The sequence below is a fragment of the Dipodomys ordii genome, unplaced genomic scaffold (genome assembly GCF_000151885.1).
Source record: "Dipodomys ordii isolate 6190 unplaced genomic scaffold, Dord_2.0 Scaffold121, whole genome shotgun sequence".
Classification (NCBI taxonomy): Eukaryota; Metazoa; Chordata; class Mammalia; order Rodentia; family Heteromyidae; genus Dipodomys; species Dipodomys ordii.
This window is the reverse complement of record NW_012267337.1, coordinates 1,914,680-1,932,820: the sequence shown is the minus strand read 5'-3', so window position 1 is coordinate 1,932,820 and position 18,141 is coordinate 1,914,680. Positions and strand designations below refer to the sequence as shown.

The following is an 18,141-nucleotide window of genomic DNA, read 5'->3' as shown; positions in this document are numbered from 1 at the left end:
ACCTGAGCCACAGTAACACTTCTGGTTTTTGAGTGGTTTATTGAAAATAAGAGTCTCACGGGTACTTTTCTGCTCAAGCTGGCTTCAAACCTTGATCCTCAGATCTCAGCCTCCTGAGTAATTAGGATTACAGGTGTGAGCCACTGGCACTCAGCCTGATTTTTTTTTTTTTTTTTTGGTCTGTCGGTTGTGGGGCCTGAACTCTGGGCTTGGACGCTGTCTCTGAGCTCTTCAGCTTAAGGCTAGCTCTCTGCCACTTGACTCACAATGCCACTTCCTGCTTTTTTTTCTGCTTATGTGGTGCTAAGGAATTGAACCCAGGGCCTCATGCATGCAAGGCAAGCACTCTATCACTGAGCCACCTTCCCAGCCCCTCAGCCTGATTTTTAAAATATAATTTTATTGTGCAGAGGGGTTACCATTTCTTAATTTAGGTAATGTATTTGCATTCTTCTTTTGGATGGTCACCCCCTTCTTTTTTTTTTTTTTTAATACTGAGCATTGAGTTAGGACCTCACACTTACTAGGCAAGTACTATGCCCCTAGTTCTTTCGCTTTCAATTTGTTTTTCAGGTAGGGTCTTATGCTTTTGCCTAGGCCAGCCTTGGACTAAGATCCTCCTACTTCTGTTTCCCCAAGTAAGTGAGATTACAGGATCTCAATAACTTCTGCCCAGGCTTGCCTTGAACTGTGATCCTTCTACCATCACCTCTTGAGTAGCTGGGATTACAGGTGTGTACTACCATGCCTGGCCTTCTAATTTTGTTAAATCATTTGAATTGGGTTTTAAATAAAATCCAAATGTAATCAGTTAATGGCTCCAGTCTTTTAATTACGTTTCTCCTTTGACCTTCTCCTCTCCCTTGTAATTTTCTCTTCAGAAAAACAGGTGACTTGACTTTATTTCTTTTGCCAATCTTGGGGCTTGAACTCAGGGTCTGGGCACTGTCCTTGAGCTCCTTTTGCTCAAGGCTAGAGCTCTACCACTTGAGCCACAGTGTCACTTCCAGGTGACTTGTTATATAGTATGTTTCCATAGTCTAAAGATTGCTGATTTTTATTTCCTTTGGTACTTTTGTTGTTGTTGGTGGTGGTTGTGGGGCTTGAACTCAGGACCTGAACACACTGTTCTGAGCTTTTTGCTCAAGGCTAGCATTCTACTACTTTGAACTACAGCATGTCTTCTGGTTTTCGGGTGGTTAATTGAAGATAAGAGTCTCATGGATTCACCAGCTTGGGCTAGCTTCGGACTGTGATCCTCAGATCTCAGTCTCCTGAGTAGCTTGGATTATAGGTGTAAGCCACGAGTGCCCCACTCCTTTGGTACTTTATAAACATATTTTTCTGATTATTTCACATAAATGCTTAGGTTTAGAGCTGTGTTGATTAAGGTGGACACTAGCCTCTGTGCGTGTGTGCATGTGTGCATGCGTGTGTTGGTACTTGGGCTTGAATTCAGGGCCTAGGCACATTCCCTTAACTTTTTTGCTCAAGGCTGGCACTCTGCTACTTGAACCAGAGCTCACTTCTAGCTTTGTTTGGACATAAGAATCTCATAGATTTTCCTGCCTAAGGCTGGCTTCAAAACATGATCCTCAGATATCAGCCTTTCCATTAGCTAGGATAGCAGGTCTGAGCTACCAGTGCCTGGTTTAGCCACATTTTTTAACATTGTAGGCATTACTGCTGTTGAAACTTGGTCAGATGGATGAGGGAGATCAGTAAGTCTACTTCATAGATGGATGATGTGTGCTTCCATCAGTCTGAATTTTATGATGTTCTCAGCTATGTATGGTCACTGCCTTGGTATTATATGCTGTAATTTCAGCTACTTGATCAGCTAAGGATAAATGGCCTGGGAAAAATAGTGAGATCCTGTTTTTTTAAAAAAAATCAGTGCCTAAATAAATTTTTTCAGGATTTTAAAGTAAATATCTTAATTTTATTATTTATTAGCTAGAGTCTTACATGAAAAGACATTTGCTCTATCTACAAATATTTTCTTCTTTCTGTTTATTTCCAAATTAATAAAGGTTCATAGCTAACATTCTCCAAATGTGACCAGTAGATTTTTCATTTTTGTTATCTTTTATCTTTTTTTTTCTCTTTAATTTCTTTTTGGTGATATTGGAGTTTGCTCAGGGCCTCCTGAGCAAACTCAGGTGCTTGGCTGGCATTCTGCTACTTGAGTCATGCTTCCAGCTCAGCTGTTTGCTAGTTATTAGTATTTTTTGTTGGTCATGGGGCCTTAACTCTAGGCCTGGGTACTTCCCTTAGCTCTTCAGCTCAAGGCTAGCACTCTACCACTTGAGCCACAGCACCATTTCTGGCTTTTTCTACTTACATGGTGCTGAGGAATTGAACTCAGGGCCCCATGCAAGCACTCTACCACTGAGCCACCTTCCCTATCCTGCTAGTTATTTTGAAGATTGACTCTCAAAGACTTTTCTCCCTTGGTTGTCTTTGAATCATGATCATTTAGATCTCAGCCTACTGAATAGCTAGGATTATTGGGAGGAGCCTTGCTATTAGACAGGTTTTCATGCAAGCCATTATGTTTTCTAGTTGATTTAAATGACTAGAATTACCCATTATATCTTGTCTTATATTAGTATCTATATCTTATTTAAATCTTTTATTTTTTAGAATCGTCCACAGGCAAATGCCTGGAAGAAGTTGGAGCTGTCACATGAATATAAAAACAGGAACCAGTTACGGGAATATCAATTGGAAGGGGTCAATTGGCTCCTCTTTAATTGGTATAACAGGTAAAGAAAAGAATGGCTTTAGTCTGAGGATTATTTTTATATATTTTCTATTGAGATAGTTTTCTTCCTAGGTATATGATTTTTTTAAGATGGTAATTTTTGACAAGATTTTTTTTTTCTCCTGGTAAATTTACAGGCAGAACTGCATTCTGGCTGATGAGATGGGATTGGGAAAAACTATTCAGTCCATTGCCTTCTTGCAGGAGGTATATAATGTGGGCATCCATGGCCCCTTCTTGGTCATTGCTCCACTATCCACAATTACCAACTGGGAACGAGAATTCAATACATGGACAGAGATGAACACTATTGTATACCATGGCAGCCTGGCTAGCCGGCAGATGATTCAGCAATATGAAATGTACTGCAAAGATTCAAGGGTGAGTTGTGTGTCTTGGGAATTCTATGGCTTACAGAAAGTAGGCCATGGTTAGGTGTCTGGTGGTTTAAGGGCAGTGTATAAATTAAAGAATCACTATATTATCCAGGCTGGCCTCAAACTCACTGATTGTCCAGCTTCCAGAGGGCTAGGATTATGACCATACTACACTAAGAGTTCAGGTGTGTACATTTAAGGCCTTTTTCTGACCTCATTGCTTTTATGCTTAGGGGCGCCTCATCCCAGGTGCTTACAAATTTGATGCCTTGATTACGACTTTTGAGATGATTTTGTCAGACTGTCCAGAACTTCGTGAAATTGAATGGCGTTGTGTCATCATTGATGAGGCCCATCGGTTAAAAAACCGTAATTGCAAGCTGCTTGATAGTCTAAAGCACATGGACCTGGTGAGTTCCCTGTACTGACCTATGGGCACAAATACCTGGAGTTCACACTTAGTTCTGTATAGAATAAAAGTTCCCCTAAGTTAGCAGAGAACACAGAATCAGAACTTGTATTGAATGATGGTGTTATATAGGAATGATAACCTGAAAGTTACATAGAAGTTGGCAAATTGTAGAATTCAAAGTGAATCATGTTAGCATTTCTCAACAAGAACAGTAGGAAACTATTTGTTACCTTTTTTTTTTGTTCATCCTGGGGCCTGAACTCTGAGCCTGGGTGTTGTCCCTCAGCTCTTCAGCTCAAGGCAAGTACTCTACCATTTGAGCCACAGTGCCACTTCTAGCTTTTTCTGTTTATGTGTTACAGAGGAATTGAACCCAGGGCCTCATGCATGCAAGGCGAGCACGCTATCACTGGGCCACCTTCCCAGCCTTTGTTATCTATTCTTGCATAATAAAATACTCAGAAATGTACTGGATTAAAATAGCCAATATGTTTTTCTAGAATGACCACTTAGGCTGAGCTCAACTAATATGTTCGCTGGATGCTTCTGAAGGGGGTCATCAGTGTGGGTTATTGGTTGGAGGATCTGGATTATCTTCATCCTGAAGTCTGGGCTTCTTTACAGGATAGTCTATGACAGTGTTCCAAAGAGCAATAGCAGAAGCTCCAAGATGTTTGGGTAGTCTCTGAAACTCACATAGTGTTTCATTTGCCACATTTTCTTTGTCAGAGCTAATCTAGCCTAGATTCAAGGGGTAAGCCTTAATAGGAGGAATTATATAAAATTAATGGTCATATTTCAGTTCACCATGGATACATTCCCTAGAGGGGGGCAAGTTAGGATATCTGTGGGAACTTGAATGTGGAGAGACATAAATTTAGAAAACACATAATCTATGTTACCATTTCTTTATTTGTTTATAATCATAATATTTACTTTGTTTCAATATGTTAAGTAATAAGAGAGTTTTTTTTTCTTTTTTTTCTTTTTTGGGGGGTGGTCCCAGTCGTGGGCCTGAACTTTGGGCCTGGGCACTATCCCTCAGCTCTTCAGCTCAAGGCTGGTGCTCTATCACTTGAGCCACAGTGCTACTTCTGGCTTTTTTTTTCTGCTTACGTGGTGCTGAGGAATCGAACCTACCACTGAGCCACCTTCCCAGCCCATAAGAGAGTTTCTTAAGTGCTTTGTGTTACCAGAAGAATAAGTAGAAGAAAAGTTAAAATAGTAATGTGTTTTTTTTCTTTTTGTTTGTTTTATTTTTTTTGGTGGTCATGGGGCTTGAACTCTGGGCCTGGGCGTTGCCCTTCAGTTCTTCAGCTCAAGGCTAGCTAGCACTCTGATCACTTGAGTCACAGCACCACTTCCAGTTTTCTGGTAGTTAATTGGAGATAAGTGTCTCACAGACTTTCCTACTGGGCTGGTTTTGAACTGCAATCCTCAGATCTCAGCCTCCTGAGTAGCTAGGACTACAGGGGGGAGCCACCAGCACCCAGCAGTAATCTTTTCTTTCTTTCTTTTTTTTTTGGGGGGGGCCCAGTTGTGGGGCCTGAACTCCTGGGCCTCGGTGCTGTCCCTCAGCTCTTCAGCTCAAGGCTAGCACTCTACCACTTGAGCCACAGCGCCATTTCTGGCTTTTTTCTTTTTGCTTATGTGGTGCTGAGGAATTGAACCCAGGGCCTCATGCATGCAAGGCAAGTGCTCTACCACTGAGCCACCTTCCCAGCCCCTAGCAGTAATCTTTTCTAATGTGACAGTTTCATAGATAAATAAAACTAAAGATTATATATTTGGTGGAAACCCTGAGAAGGCCTTTTCAAGTTTTGAGTTTTATCTTCTGTTTTCTCTGTTTCTAGGAGCACAAAGTGTTACTCACGGGAACACCATTGCAAAATACTGTGGAGGAATTGTTTAGCTTGCTTCATTTCTTGGAACCTTCACAGTTTCCTTCAGAATCAGAATTCCTCAAGGATTTTGGGGATCTTAAGACAGAGGAACAGGTAGGAAATGTGGCCAATGAGGTACTAACACACAACCAAAAAAGTTGTTATCGCAGACAAGAGCTTTTCTTAACTCCTACCTATATCATCAGTGGAAATATCCAAAATTTATTCCCTTGAGTAGAAAACTGCAATTTTACCATATTTACTTATAATGTGAGAATGCTTACCATATTATTGATTTATTTATTTTTTCTGTAAATCATAGGTTCAAAAACTACAGGCCATTCTCAAGCCAATGATGCTGAGAAGACTTAAAGAGGATGTTGAAAAAAACTTGGCTCCTAAACAGGAAACTATTATTGAAGTAGAGCTAACTAACATCCAGAAGAAATACTATCGGGCTATTTTGGAAAAGAATTTCTCCTTCCTTTCCAAAGGAGCCGGTCATACTAACATGCCTAATCTACTCAACACAATGATGGAGCTGCGCAAGTGCTGTAACCACCCATATCTCATCAATGGTGAGGAAATTACTATGTTTGCTTTCTTAATGACACTCCTCAGGAAGAATGGGTGCAGACTTAATCCAAGAGGTTAAGGATGAAGGGTACAAAAGGGTTGCTTTTTTGGTTTTTTGTTGATTGTGGGGCTTGAACTCAGGGACTAGATGCTGTCCCTGAGCCTCTTTGTGTTCAAGGCTCAGTGCTCTACCACTTGTGCCACTTCTGGTTTTTGAGGGATTAATTGGAGATAAGAGTCTAATGGGTACTTTTCTGCCTGGGCTAGCATCTAACCATGACTCAGATCTCAGCCTCCTGAGTAGCTAGGATTAAAGGTGTGAGCCACTGGAACCCAGCCTGATTTTTAAAATACAACTTTTTTTTGGTCATGGGCTTGAACTCTGGGCCTAGGTGCTGTCCCTGAGCTCTTCAGCTCAAGGCTAATGTTCTATCACTTGAGCCACAGTGCCACTTCAGTTTTCTGGTGGTAAATTGGAGATAAGAGTCTCATGGACTTTCCTGTCCAGGCTGACTTTGAACCTTGAACCTCAGATCTCAGCTTTCTGAGTAGTTAGTATTACAGGTGTGAGCTACTGGCACCTGGCCTAAAATATAATTTTATTGTGCAGCTTTGTTGTTCAGTTTCTTTCTTTCTTTCTTTCTTTCTTTCTTTCTTTCTTTCTTCCTTTCTTTCTTTCTTTCTTTCTTTCTTTCTTTCTTTCTTTCTTTCTTTCTTTCTTTCTTTCTTTTTTTGTCATTCATGGGGCTTGAACTCTGGGCTTAGGCAGTATCCCTGCGCTCTTCAGCTCAAGGCGAGTGCTCTATCACTTGAGATACAGCACCACTTCTGGTTTTATAGTGCTTTATTGGAGATAAGAGTCTCACACAGTTTCCTGTCCAGGCTGGCTTTGAACCGTACTAACTCAACTAATCCATCAAATCAAATAAGGCTTAAATGTTTTCACTGAATATCAACATCAAGTTTGATTTTTCTTTTGGCAGGTGCAGAAGAAAAAATCCTAACAGAGTTTCGGGAAGCTTGCCACATTATACCTCATGACTTTCACCTGCAGGCCATGGTTCGCTCTGCTGGCAAATTGGTTCTTATTGACAAGTTACTTCCAAAGCTTAAAGCTGGTGGCCATAAAGTTCTAATCTTTTCCCAGATGGTACGCTGTCTAGATATCCTAGAAGACTATCTAATCCAGAGGAGGTGAGAAATGGGTTGTCTAGTATCTTCATAAGGTTACAATGTAAGCTCAATGGTTGATGCTTATCTAAGGCCTTGGGTTTGATGACCAGAACAAGAAAAAAAATGTACTTTCAAAGTCTGATTTTTAGAGTTGACTAGTTATAGTAAAGAAGTATTCAAGGCTTTCACTCTCATCTTTGGTGGCTCTTCTCTAGCTATAGATATGGGGTTGTGGCATTGTTCTTCTGCTTTGTTTTCTTCTGCTGCTTAGCTATTTTTTTTCTCCCATGACTTTCCTGCATACAGGTACTTGTATGAACGCATAGATGGTCGAGTTAGAGGAAACCTTCGACAGGCTGCTATTGATCGCTTTAGTAAGCCTGACTCTGACCGCTTTGTCTTCTTGCTGTGTACCCGAGCTGGTGGACTTGGAATTAACCTTACAGCTGCTGATACCTGCATCATCTTTGATTCAGATTGGAATCCACAAAATGACTTGCAGGTAATGGAAATTATTTTTATAGTAACTAACTTAGCTGAGGAGAGTTTTATTTTATTATTATTATTATTGTTATTATTTTGGTCAGTCATGGGGCTTGAACTCTGGGCTTGGGTGCTGTTCCTGCGCTCTTCAGCTCAAGTCGAGCACTGGACCGCTTGAGCTACAGCACCACTTACGGTTTTTTAGTGGTTTATTGGAGATAAGAGTCTCAGGGACTTTCCCGTGATCCTCAGATCTCAGCCTCCCGAGTAGCTAGGATTACAGGCTTTATTTTATTTTATTAAACAAAAAGAAACAAAAATAAAACCCAACAAAATCAGGATCTCTTAGCTCTGTCTTTCAGAGAGTATGTAATTGTTTATTTACTTAGAAGTAGAAGTTATTTAGTGATCAGGTTTTTGTAAAGAACCTAATAGTAAATGTTAAAGACTGTGGGCTCTATGATCTCTGTTGCAATTCCTTGTATCTGCTCCCATAGCTTTTGTGTTATGCAAATGAATAGGTATTACTATGTGGGAATAAAACTTTATATGAGCAGATTATAGTTGGCTGACCCTATAGTTGGCAATAATTTCATTTTGAAGTAGATTTGGTTTTGAGTTGTTCTCATAGCTGTTTATAAATGTTAAAGAACTGTGCATTGATATTATGTGTCCTTCATTCTTCTCTAATTTTATGTTTTTTTTTAAATTTTATTTTTTATTAAAAACAAAAATCAACCAGGCCCAGGCACGGTGTCATCGAATTGGACAGAGCAAAGCTGTGAAGGTGTACCGACTCATCACTCGTAATTCCTATGAGAGAGAAATGTTTGATAAGGCTAGCCTCAAGTTGGGATTGGATAAGGCTGTGCTTCAGTCCATGAGTGGTCGGGATGGCAACATCACTGGTGTAAGTCATAATTAATGGATAAGTTTGTAGTGGCTCATCCACAGGTAAAGAAAAGACTTTTTGTATAGGAAAATTTTTGTCTTAATTCTCAAGCTTTTTTTCTTTTCTTTTTTGGTTGATCAGTCATAGGTCTTGAACTCTGGGCCTGGTGCTGTCCCTTAGCTCTTCAGCACAAGGGTAGTATTCTACCACTTGAGCCATAGTGCCACTTTTGGTTTTCTGGTGGTTTATTGGAGATAAAAGTCTCACAGACTTTCCTGCTCAGGCTGGCTTTGAACCATGATCCTCAGATCTCAGCATCCTGAGTAGCTAGGATTACAGGCGTGAGCAACCAGCTCCCGGCTTACTTCTCAAGTTTTAGAAATGTTTTTGTACAGAGATTCTAATTCAGGGCTTCTTGCTTGCTAGGTAGGCACTCTTACTACCTAAGCCACTGTAGCAGCTCTTTTTTTTTTTTACAGTGGTTATTTTCAAAATAGAACCTCGCTTTATGCTGAGGCTGGCCTGAACTATTTCTATTTGTGCTTCTACATGTCACTTGGATAACGTGTATGCCACCACATCTAGCCATTTGGCTTTCCTTGTAGGTTGCTTAGACATTGGTTGAGTTGGAGTCTTGAAACCTTTTTTTTTTTTTCGCTCTTGTTAGCCTCATTATCTCCACCTCCCATGTAGCTATTATTGGGAGCATGAGTCACTGTGCCTGGCCTGAATTCACAAGTATTTCATTTTTGTTCATGTTTTATTTATTCATAACTGACAAATAATAATTGTAATACATTAAGAGAGCTTTTTTATTTTTATGGTTCTGGAGATCAAACCCAGTGTCATGGACCTGAGAAGGTCCTAGTGTTCTACCACTGAACCTTGACTAATAGTGATTTTATTAATATTTCTTACAATGAAATATTAAGGCATGGCTAGATAATATTTTATTGGTAGTCTTTCCATTTCTCTTGCAGATCCAGCAGTTCTCCAAAAAAGAGATTGAAGATCTCTTAAGAAAAGGGGCTTATGCAGCCATAATGGAGGAAGATGATGAGGGCTCCAAGTTTTGTGAAGAGGACATAGACCAGATCTTGTTAAGACGAACTACAACCATCACTATTGAATCTGAAGGAAAAGGCTCTACCTTTGCCAAGGCATGTTCAGATAAGTCTGTAACGTATACTAGCAAATCAGATAGAAATAAATTTAAATACATTTTCTCAAATGTAGTTGCTGATTTCCTGTTATTCAAAAATGGTACTAAAACTAACTATACTCTGCATTTGTTTCTTACTAGGCAAGCTTTGTTGCTTCTGAAAATAGAACAGATATTTCTCTAGATGATCCCAATTTTTGGCAAAAATGGGCCAAAAAGGCTGACCTAGACATGGACCTGCTTAATAGCAAGGTGAGCTTATTCTTCCTGTAGGGAGGAAGTAGATGCACTACTTTGAATTTTCATAACTGCTCTGGTTCTTTGGTGCAAATTGCAGTTTATCAGGGTACATTTAAGATAAGGACTGTTGTAACAACTTTCTACCTAAGAGGCCCTGGAAAAATACTTAGATACCAGCCTCTTTTGCTTCCTGAATACTTGTAGCTTATTTTACATGACCTTAAAACAAAAAGAAAGCTTAATATTTTCATTCGTATTTCAAGATATAATTGTCTTAAGTCTTTTGTCATGTGCATATTATATTTTTCTGTTCTCTGCGCAGAATAATTTGGTGATTGACACACCTAGAGTACGGAAACAGACCCGCCACTTCAGCACTCTGAAAGATGATGACTTGGTTGAATTCTCTGATTTAGAAAGTGAGGATGATGAGAGGCCACGCTCCCGAAGACATGATCGTCATCATGCTTATGGGCGCACAGACTGCTTTCGGGTGGAAAAGCATCTCCTAGTATATGGGTAAGAAACTGTGTTGCCTTGAAAAGTAGTATATCTCCCTCCTGAATGATAACTTGTTGCCATTCATGTTGCCAGCTATGACCAAGCTGATCATGTGGAAAATTTTTCCTTTGAGGGAGTTCATAGTACTTGTTATAATCCTTTCCAGTATTTTGTTTCCCACTTTTCGGGAGATAGAGTTCTGGGAGTCAGGGGATATCTTTGCTATTTTGTTAGTTGGGGACGATGGCGAGATATTTTATCCCATGGACGTTTTAAGCGGCGGATGACTGAACGAGATGTGGAGACAATATGTCGTGCCATCCTTGTATATTGCTTGCTACACTACCGTGGAGATGAAAATATCAAAGGCTTCATTTGGGATTTGATTAGCCCTGCTGAAAATGGCAAGACAAAAGAATTGCAGAATCATTCAGGTAATTCCCAACTCCTTACTTTTCATACTTTTTTAGGTTATCTAGCCCTTTTCAGGTCTAAGGGTTTTTCTCAATCCAAGTCTTTGATGTCTCCCCTCTTCCAGGTCTGTCAATCCCTGTGCCCCGTGGACGCAAGGGCAAAAAAGTTAAGTCACAAAGTACTTTTGACATCCATAAGGCAGATTGGATCCGGAAATATAATCCTGATACTCTTTTCCAAGATGAGAGTTATAAGAAGCATTTGAAACATCAATGTAACAAGTAAGGATGGAATTTAGCAAAGATATTTCTCATTTAAGACTTTACACTACTGCTAAGCTGATTCTTCCCCCATCCATTCTAGGGTACTGTTGAGAGTACGAATGCTGTATTACCTAAGGCAAGAGGTTATTGGAGACCAGGCAGAGAAGGTATTAGGTGGTGCCATTGCCAGGTAATGTTCTTCTATATAGTTTTTTATTCCCTGTCTTTTACTAGGAATGATTGTTTTCTTGTTTTTGTTCTTGTTTTTCTTCTAATGTCTTTGGGATGTATGGATTTTTGTTTTTGGTTTTCTTTTGGTTTCAGTCCTGGGCTTGAACTGTAGACCTGTGTTGTCTCTAAGCTTTCTTTGCTCAGGGCTAGCATTCTACAATTTAAGCAACAGTTCTACTTTTAGCTTTTTGGTAGTTAATTGTAGATAAGAGTCTCAGATTTTTCTTCCTAGGCTGGCTTTGATTTGTAGTCCTCAGAGCTCAGCCTTAAAAATAGCTAGGATTATAGGTATGAGCCCCCTGTGCCCAGCAGTATACATTAGGTTTAATCCTGTACTTGACGCAAATACAAGGAAATAGAGTAGATACACAAGCACTCAAACTAATGGATAGAGCAAGATACCTCAAATAATCTTTCTAAACTTTCCATTTTTATTTCCAACATTGCTTTGCTGACTATATCTTATACCTTCAGTGAGATTGACATATGGTTCCCAGTTGTGGATCAGCTGGAAGTTCCAACAACCTGGTGGGACAGTGAGGCTGATAAGTCTCTTCTCATTGGAGTCTTCAAGCATGGTAGGTACTGTCTTCTAGCATATTATTTTCTTTTTTTTTTTTTTTGTCGGTCATGGGGCTTGAACTCTGGGTCTGGGCACTGTCCCTCAGCTCTTCAGCTCAAGGCTAGCGCCACAGCGTCACTTCCGGCTTTTTTCTTTTTGCTTATGTGGTGCTGAGGAATCGAACCCAGGGCCTCAGGCATGCAAGGCAAGTGCTCTACCACTGAGCCACCTTCCCAGCCCCCTCTATATACTGTTTTAAAGCACACACATGGCCATAAGATTCCATTATACATGAAAGTTAGTGGTCCCAAATGTCTTATTAATATTCATATTGCTTTTTTGTAGTTACCATAGCTGAGAGAATAATTTGTTCCCTTAAAACTGCTAACTGTGGTAGAGTCTCAGGTACTTTTAGCTCTGGTTTATCATCTCCCAAAGGTGCTGACACATTAAAGTATTTTTTCTGGGGATAGAAGCATGATTCACCTAGCATGCAAGGCCCTGAGTTTTAGAAAAACAAAAAACCTAACTCAGTCTTGGAAAAACAAAAATCCTGTCTGGGTACATGTCCCGATGATGAATTGCCATGCTAATACTGAGCCACCATGTAGGGCATTCTTGCCCTAGTTTGGGTGTCAGTGAGTTTAACAATACTTCTAACATGGAGATCTGAGGGACAAATAATTGGCTTAGTTAAGGGATACCTCCAACCTCCTGTGTAACCAAAAGCTTTCTCTTTGATGATTATAACTTCAGTTTGCTTTGGTATAGAACCCTCAAAAGAACTTAGATCATTTGTTTTTTGCCAATCATTTATTATGTTATGTTTATGTTTAATAGTACAAGGTAGTAAAAACATTAAAAAGCCCAAATCCTGTGGCTCAAGTGGTAGAGTGCTAGCCTTAAGCACAAAGAGCATCAAGGATAGTGCGCAGGCCGAGTTCAAGCCCCACTACCAACAAAAACAAAAAAAGCATGAATCATTGAGATGAGGCTGAGGCAGGAGGATTATTTGAGTCTATGAATTTGAGAGCAGTCTAGGACAATAGTTTAGCAATACCTGTCTCAGCAGGGGTGTGGGAGAGATGGCTAAGCATTGTGTCTCACATCTATAATGCCAGCTATTTAGGGGATGGAGGTAGGGAGGTATACAGTTCTAAGCTATCCCTGGCAAAAGTTAGCAAGACTTCATTCCCATTCAATAGATGAGCATGGTGGCTCATGTCTATAATCCAAACTGTGCCCAAGGCCATCAATAGGAGGATCCTGGTCCAAGACAGGCCATGGGCAAAAAATGTGAGACCTTATTAAAAGCATAACAAAATCTGAAGGCATTTATCAAGTGCAGGAACAAGTTCCTGCATTCTAATCCTAGTACTGCAAATAATTTTATATTGAAGCAATTATGAATGGTAATTCACTGATTTCTTCAAATTGTTTACTGGCTAGATGATATTCTCAGTTGATCCAGACTTTTTTGTTCTTTTTTCAGTACCAGTCCTGGAGCTTGAACTCAGGGACTGGCCACTGTCCCTGAGCTTATGCTTTTTTGCTCAAGGTTAGCACTCTACCACTTGAGCCACAGCTCTGCTTCCAGCTTTTTGGAGGTTAATTGGAGATAAGAGTCTCACAGACTTTCCTATCTGGTCTGGCTTTGAACCATGATCCTTAGATCTGAGCCTCTTGAGTTGCTAGAATTATGGGCATGAACCCGGCACCCAACTGGTCTGAACTTTTTTAACAGTTGACCTGTGCTCCTGAAAGCATGAAATTAAAGATTTATGTGCTGGATTATATGTTTGCTCAGTTCTTCCTCCAAGGTTTCTTTTTTTTTTTTGGGTCCGGTTGTGGGCCTGAACTCTGGGCCTGGGCATTGTCCCTCAGCTCTTCAGCTCAAGGCTAGCGCCACAGCGCCACTTCTGGCTTTTTTCTTTTTGCTTATGTGGTGCTGAGGAATCGAACCCAGGGCCTCATGCATGCAAGGCAAGAGCTCTACCACTGAGCCACCTTCCCAGCCCCCTCCTAGGTTTCTTAATGACAGAAAATTTTCTTTTGCTTCTGCATATTTTTAGGGTTGACTTTGATAAGGACTGTGAAGATCCTGAATATAAACCACTCCAAGGGCCCCCAAAAGATCAAGATGATGAGGTAAGTTTTCACTTGAGTCCAGCTTTTCTCTAAGTAGTCATTTTTCCTCTCAATCTGTAAACCTTGAAGTATATTAATTTATAATACAAAGTAGAAAACAAATATCATGTGAGAATATAAAGTTTTAATGGCAAGGCTTTTAGTACCAGCTGGGGGAGATTAAGTGGGACCCAAGCTGGATAATAAATGATATTACAATTTGACTAAAAGTTCCTAAAACCCATTATCTTACATTATTATTAGGAACTCATTTTCTAGATTTTACTTTCTCTTCTTCATTCCCTTGGTGCCATAGGGTACCCAGAAGAAGGTGATTTTAGAGTATCTACTTCCCTCTTCACTCTTTCCTCCATCCTGTGGGGTGGATCTGCTTTTCTAGGGTGATCCCTTGATGATGATGGATGAGGAGATCTCAGTGATTGATGGAGATGAAGGTACATCCTAGGTCAATATTGTGTGGTTGGGAGGGAATTGGGAAATTACTGGCTGAATTCTATCATATTATAAGGTTTCCAAATATTTGCCTTGCATCGTATTCATTCTTTGTTTCCCACAGCCCAGGTGACTCAACAACCAGGGCATCTATTCTGGCCTCCAGGATCTGCCTTAACAGCTCGGCTTCGCCGCCTAGTAACAGCCTATCAGCGCAGCTACAAGAAAGAACAAATGAAGATAGAGGCTGCAGAACGTGGGGACCGACGGCGACGGCGTTGTGAAGCAGCCTTCAAGTTAAAAGAAATTGCACGGCGGGAAAAACAACAACGGTAAAATGTAGCAGACATATTCAGTTTTTCTTCAACTATTGGCTCCATACTGTAAAGCATCATAGGAAGGATTTATTTGGAAATTACTACATACAGTTCATCTTTCCTACCTTAAATTATTATACTTCCAGTCTCTAGGAGCTAAGAATCTCATTTGTAGAGTAGGGATATAGCTCAGCTGAAGACTTCACTTGCACATACAGTCACAGGTTTGATCTCTAGCTTCACCAGCCCCTTGCCTCTTCTCCACCCCCCCACAAATAGTTTTTTAACAATTACATCTCTGGGGAAGTCTCCTGTGTACACAGTCTCATTGCGTTATTTACTTAAATCATTTTCCTCCTTTACTTGCTAGTTGCCTCTTCTGTTTTTTTGTTGTCTTCACATTCAGTTTTTGTCTTCTAAACCATCCCAAGAAATACCCAGTTTTCCTATGTATTCCTGATCTCTGTTGCTTTACTTGTTCCTTTGTAGATGGACTAGGCGTGAACAAACTGACTTCTATCGAGTAGTGTCTACCTTTGGTGTGGAATATGACCCTGACAACATGCAGTTCCATTGGGATCGGTTCCGTACTTTTGCTCGACTAGATAAAAAGACAGATGAAAGCCTAACCAAGTATTTCCATGGATTTGTAGCCATGTGCCGACAAGTGTGCCGCCTTCCTCCAGCAGCTGGAGATGGTGAGATTAGAGGGTCTAAGAGGAGCGGGAGTGGACAGTGACAGACCAACTCATGGTTCATTTCTCTGTTCACTTCTGTCTTTTACAGAACCCCCAGACCCTAACCTGTTCATTGAGCCCATCACTGAGGAAAGGGCCTCAAGGACTCTCTACCGCATTGAATTGCTTCGGCGTTTACGGGAACAAGTTTTATGCCACCCACTTTTGGAAGATAGGCTGGCATTATGTCAGCCTCCAGGTCCAGAATTGCCCAAATGGTGGGAGCCTGCTCGTCATGATGGGGAGCTTCTACGAGGGGCAGCTCGCCATGGGGTGAGCCAAACAGACTGTAACATCATGCAGGACCCAGACTTCTCTTTTCTGGCTGCTCGTATGAATTATATGCAGAACCATCAGGCAGGAGCACCAGCTACATCCTTATCTCGCTGCTCCACTCCACTGCTACACCAGCAGTATACCTCGCGCACTGCCTCACCATTGCCCCTGCGCCCAGATGCTCCTGTTGAAAAGTCACCTGAGGAGACAGCTGTCCAAGTCCCCAATTTGGAGAGTCTGACTTTAAAGCTAGAGCATGAGGTGGTGGCCAGGAGCCGACCAACCCCTCAAGACTATGAAATGCGTGTAGCCCCCTCTGATCCTACCCCTCTGGTGTCCCGGAGTGTTCCACCAGTCAAACTGGAAGATGAGGATGATTCAGACTCTGAGCTGGACTTGAGCAAGCTGTCACCATCATCCTCTTCTTCCTCATCCTCATCCAGCTCCAGCTCCAGCACTGATGAGAGTGAGGACGAGAAAGAAGAGAAGTTAAGTGAGTGCATGTGACAGGCTACTGGCCCTCTTCCCTGTTTTGCCCTTTCTGCTCTTCCCTTCTTATCTAAATGCAACTTCTTCTGAAAAATTTGGATTTTATTTGATAAAATACCAGATGAGATCTGTAACCTTTGGACCTTTATTCAAAGCCTGTATGATAGATACCATTCCCATTTAACATTATTCTATCATCTTTGTTCACAAATTCTTTGTGATCTCTAGCTGCTGACCGATCCTGCCCAAAGTTCTATGATGAAGAAAGTCTATTGTCCCTCACTATGTCTCAAGATGGATTCCCAAATGAAGATGGAGAACAAATGACTCCTGAACTGCTGCTACTGCAGGAAAGACAAAGAGCCTCTGAATGGCCCAAGGTAACATTCTTAGACAGGGAGAATTCAGAAACAAAGTTGTTGGGTTTTTTTTTGGGGGGGGGGTCGGTCATGTGCCTTGAACTGTGGGCCTGAACATTGTCTCTCAGCTCTTCAGCTCAAGGAAAGCGCTCTACCACTTGAGCTACAGCACTTCTTCCAGTTTTCTGGTGGTGTATTGGAGATAAGAGTTTCACTGACTTTCCTGCCTGGGCTGGCTTTGAACTGTGACCCTCAGATCTCAGCCTCCTGAGTAGCTAGGATTACAGGCATGTGCCACCGGCGCCTGGCAGAAACAAAGTTTTAACGGTATATGCAGGGGAAAAGAAACAGATGGTTCTAGGCTTTTTTTTTTTTTTTGTCTTTTACTGATTATATGTTTTTCTTTTTCATAAAGCTCTCTTTTATTGTTTTTAATCTGTTAATGCTAAACTATTGCATGTCTGAGGAGCACATAGCTAGTGCTCAGATCCTTACAGTGGAATACCACATACACACACACACACACACACACACACACAGTTTCTTTGTTTGTTTTCCAGGATCGTGTCCTGATAAACCGAATTGACCTCGTCTGTCAGGCTGTACTCTCAGGGAAATGGCCTTCTAGCCGAAAGACCCAGGAAATGATAACAGGAGGAATTTTGGGGCCTGGCAACCATTTAATAGACAGCCCCTCTTTGACCCCAGGAGAATATGGTGACTCTCCAGTTCCTACACCACGAAGCAGCAGTGCAGCTTCCATGGCAGAGGAGGAGGCTTCTGCAGTCACCACAGCAGCAGCCCAGTTTACCAAACTGCGCAGAGGCATGGATGAGAAGGAGTTTACAGTTCAGATCAAAGATGTAAGCGCAGTATGCAGGCCCTGGGACGTGGATAAGGAGACTGTAGTTCTTCCCTGCCCCACTCCCCCCCCAGTGTACAGTGCCATATTTATTTTGTAGTTAATGCATAGTAATTTTAAAATTCTATACAGATGCAATACATTCTTTGCAACAGTTAATCTGTCTCCAGATAAAGAACTGACTATATTTTCATTCAGTGATACTGGGTATTTTGATCATCTCTCTTTTTAATTATTTTGTCAAGATGATGTATGAGACTATAGTTCTTGTTAACTAGTTTCACAGGTAGTATACTTATACATATTGTGTTAACTGTTTATTTCCAGTACTAGAGTTTGAATCTGCGGCCTCTTGCTAGGCTAGTGGTCTACCATTTGAACCATACCCCACCCTGGTTAGCTAACTTTAGAGAAGAAGAAAAAAAAAGAGCTCAGAGAGATTTATTTATTTATTTATTTTTTTGGTCCGGTCTTGGGGCCTGAACTCTGGGGCCTGGGCGCTGTCCCTCAGCTCTTCAGCTCAAGGCTAGTGCTCTACCACTTGAGCCACAGCGCCACTTCCGGCTTTTTTTCTTTTTGCTTATG

The 18,141-nt window shown here is 41.1% G+C and overlaps 1 protein-coding gene across 1 annotated transcript in view; it reads left to right on the top strand.

Annotated features, from left to right (window-relative positions):
• The window catches only part of Chd8 (chromodomain helicase DNA binding protein 8), a 44,167-nt gene that overhangs the window by 19,274 nt on the left and 6,752 nt on the right, over positions 1–18,141 (top strand). Inside the window, exons 11-32 of the mRNA XM_013029668.1 lie at positions 2,647–2,768; positions 2,905–3,148; positions 3,378–3,554; positions 5,410–5,553; positions 5,762–6,017; positions 6,999–7,209; positions 7,495–7,690; positions 8,414–8,581; positions 9,544–9,723; positions 9,867–9,977; positions 10,288–10,484; positions 10,701–10,900; positions 11,005–11,161; positions 11,244–11,333; positions 11,849–11,956; positions 14,009–14,084; positions 14,464–14,518; positions 14,641–14,848; positions 15,323–15,531; positions 15,620–16,339; positions 16,564–16,715; positions 17,255–17,652. Coding sequence (XP_012885122.1) covers positions 2,647–2,768; positions 2,905–3,148; positions 3,378–3,554; positions 5,410–5,553; positions 5,762–6,017; positions 6,999–7,209; positions 7,495–7,690; positions 8,414–8,581; positions 9,544–9,723; positions 9,867–9,977; positions 10,288–10,484; positions 10,701–10,900; positions 11,005–11,161; positions 11,244–11,333; positions 11,849–11,956; positions 14,009–14,084; positions 14,464–14,518; positions 14,641–14,848; positions 15,323–15,531; positions 15,620–16,339; positions 16,564–16,715; positions 17,255–17,652 — 4,379 coding nt within the window. The remainder of the gene's footprint in view (positions 1–2,646; positions 2,769–2,904; positions 3,149–3,377; positions 3,555–5,409; positions 5,554–5,761; positions 6,018–6,998; positions 7,210–7,494; positions 7,691–8,413; positions 8,582–9,543; positions 9,724–9,866; positions 9,978–10,287; positions 10,485–10,700; positions 10,901–11,004; positions 11,162–11,243; positions 11,334–11,848; positions 11,957–14,008; positions 14,085–14,463; positions 14,519–14,640; positions 14,849–15,322; positions 15,532–15,619; positions 16,340–16,563; positions 16,716–17,254; positions 17,653–18,141) is intronic.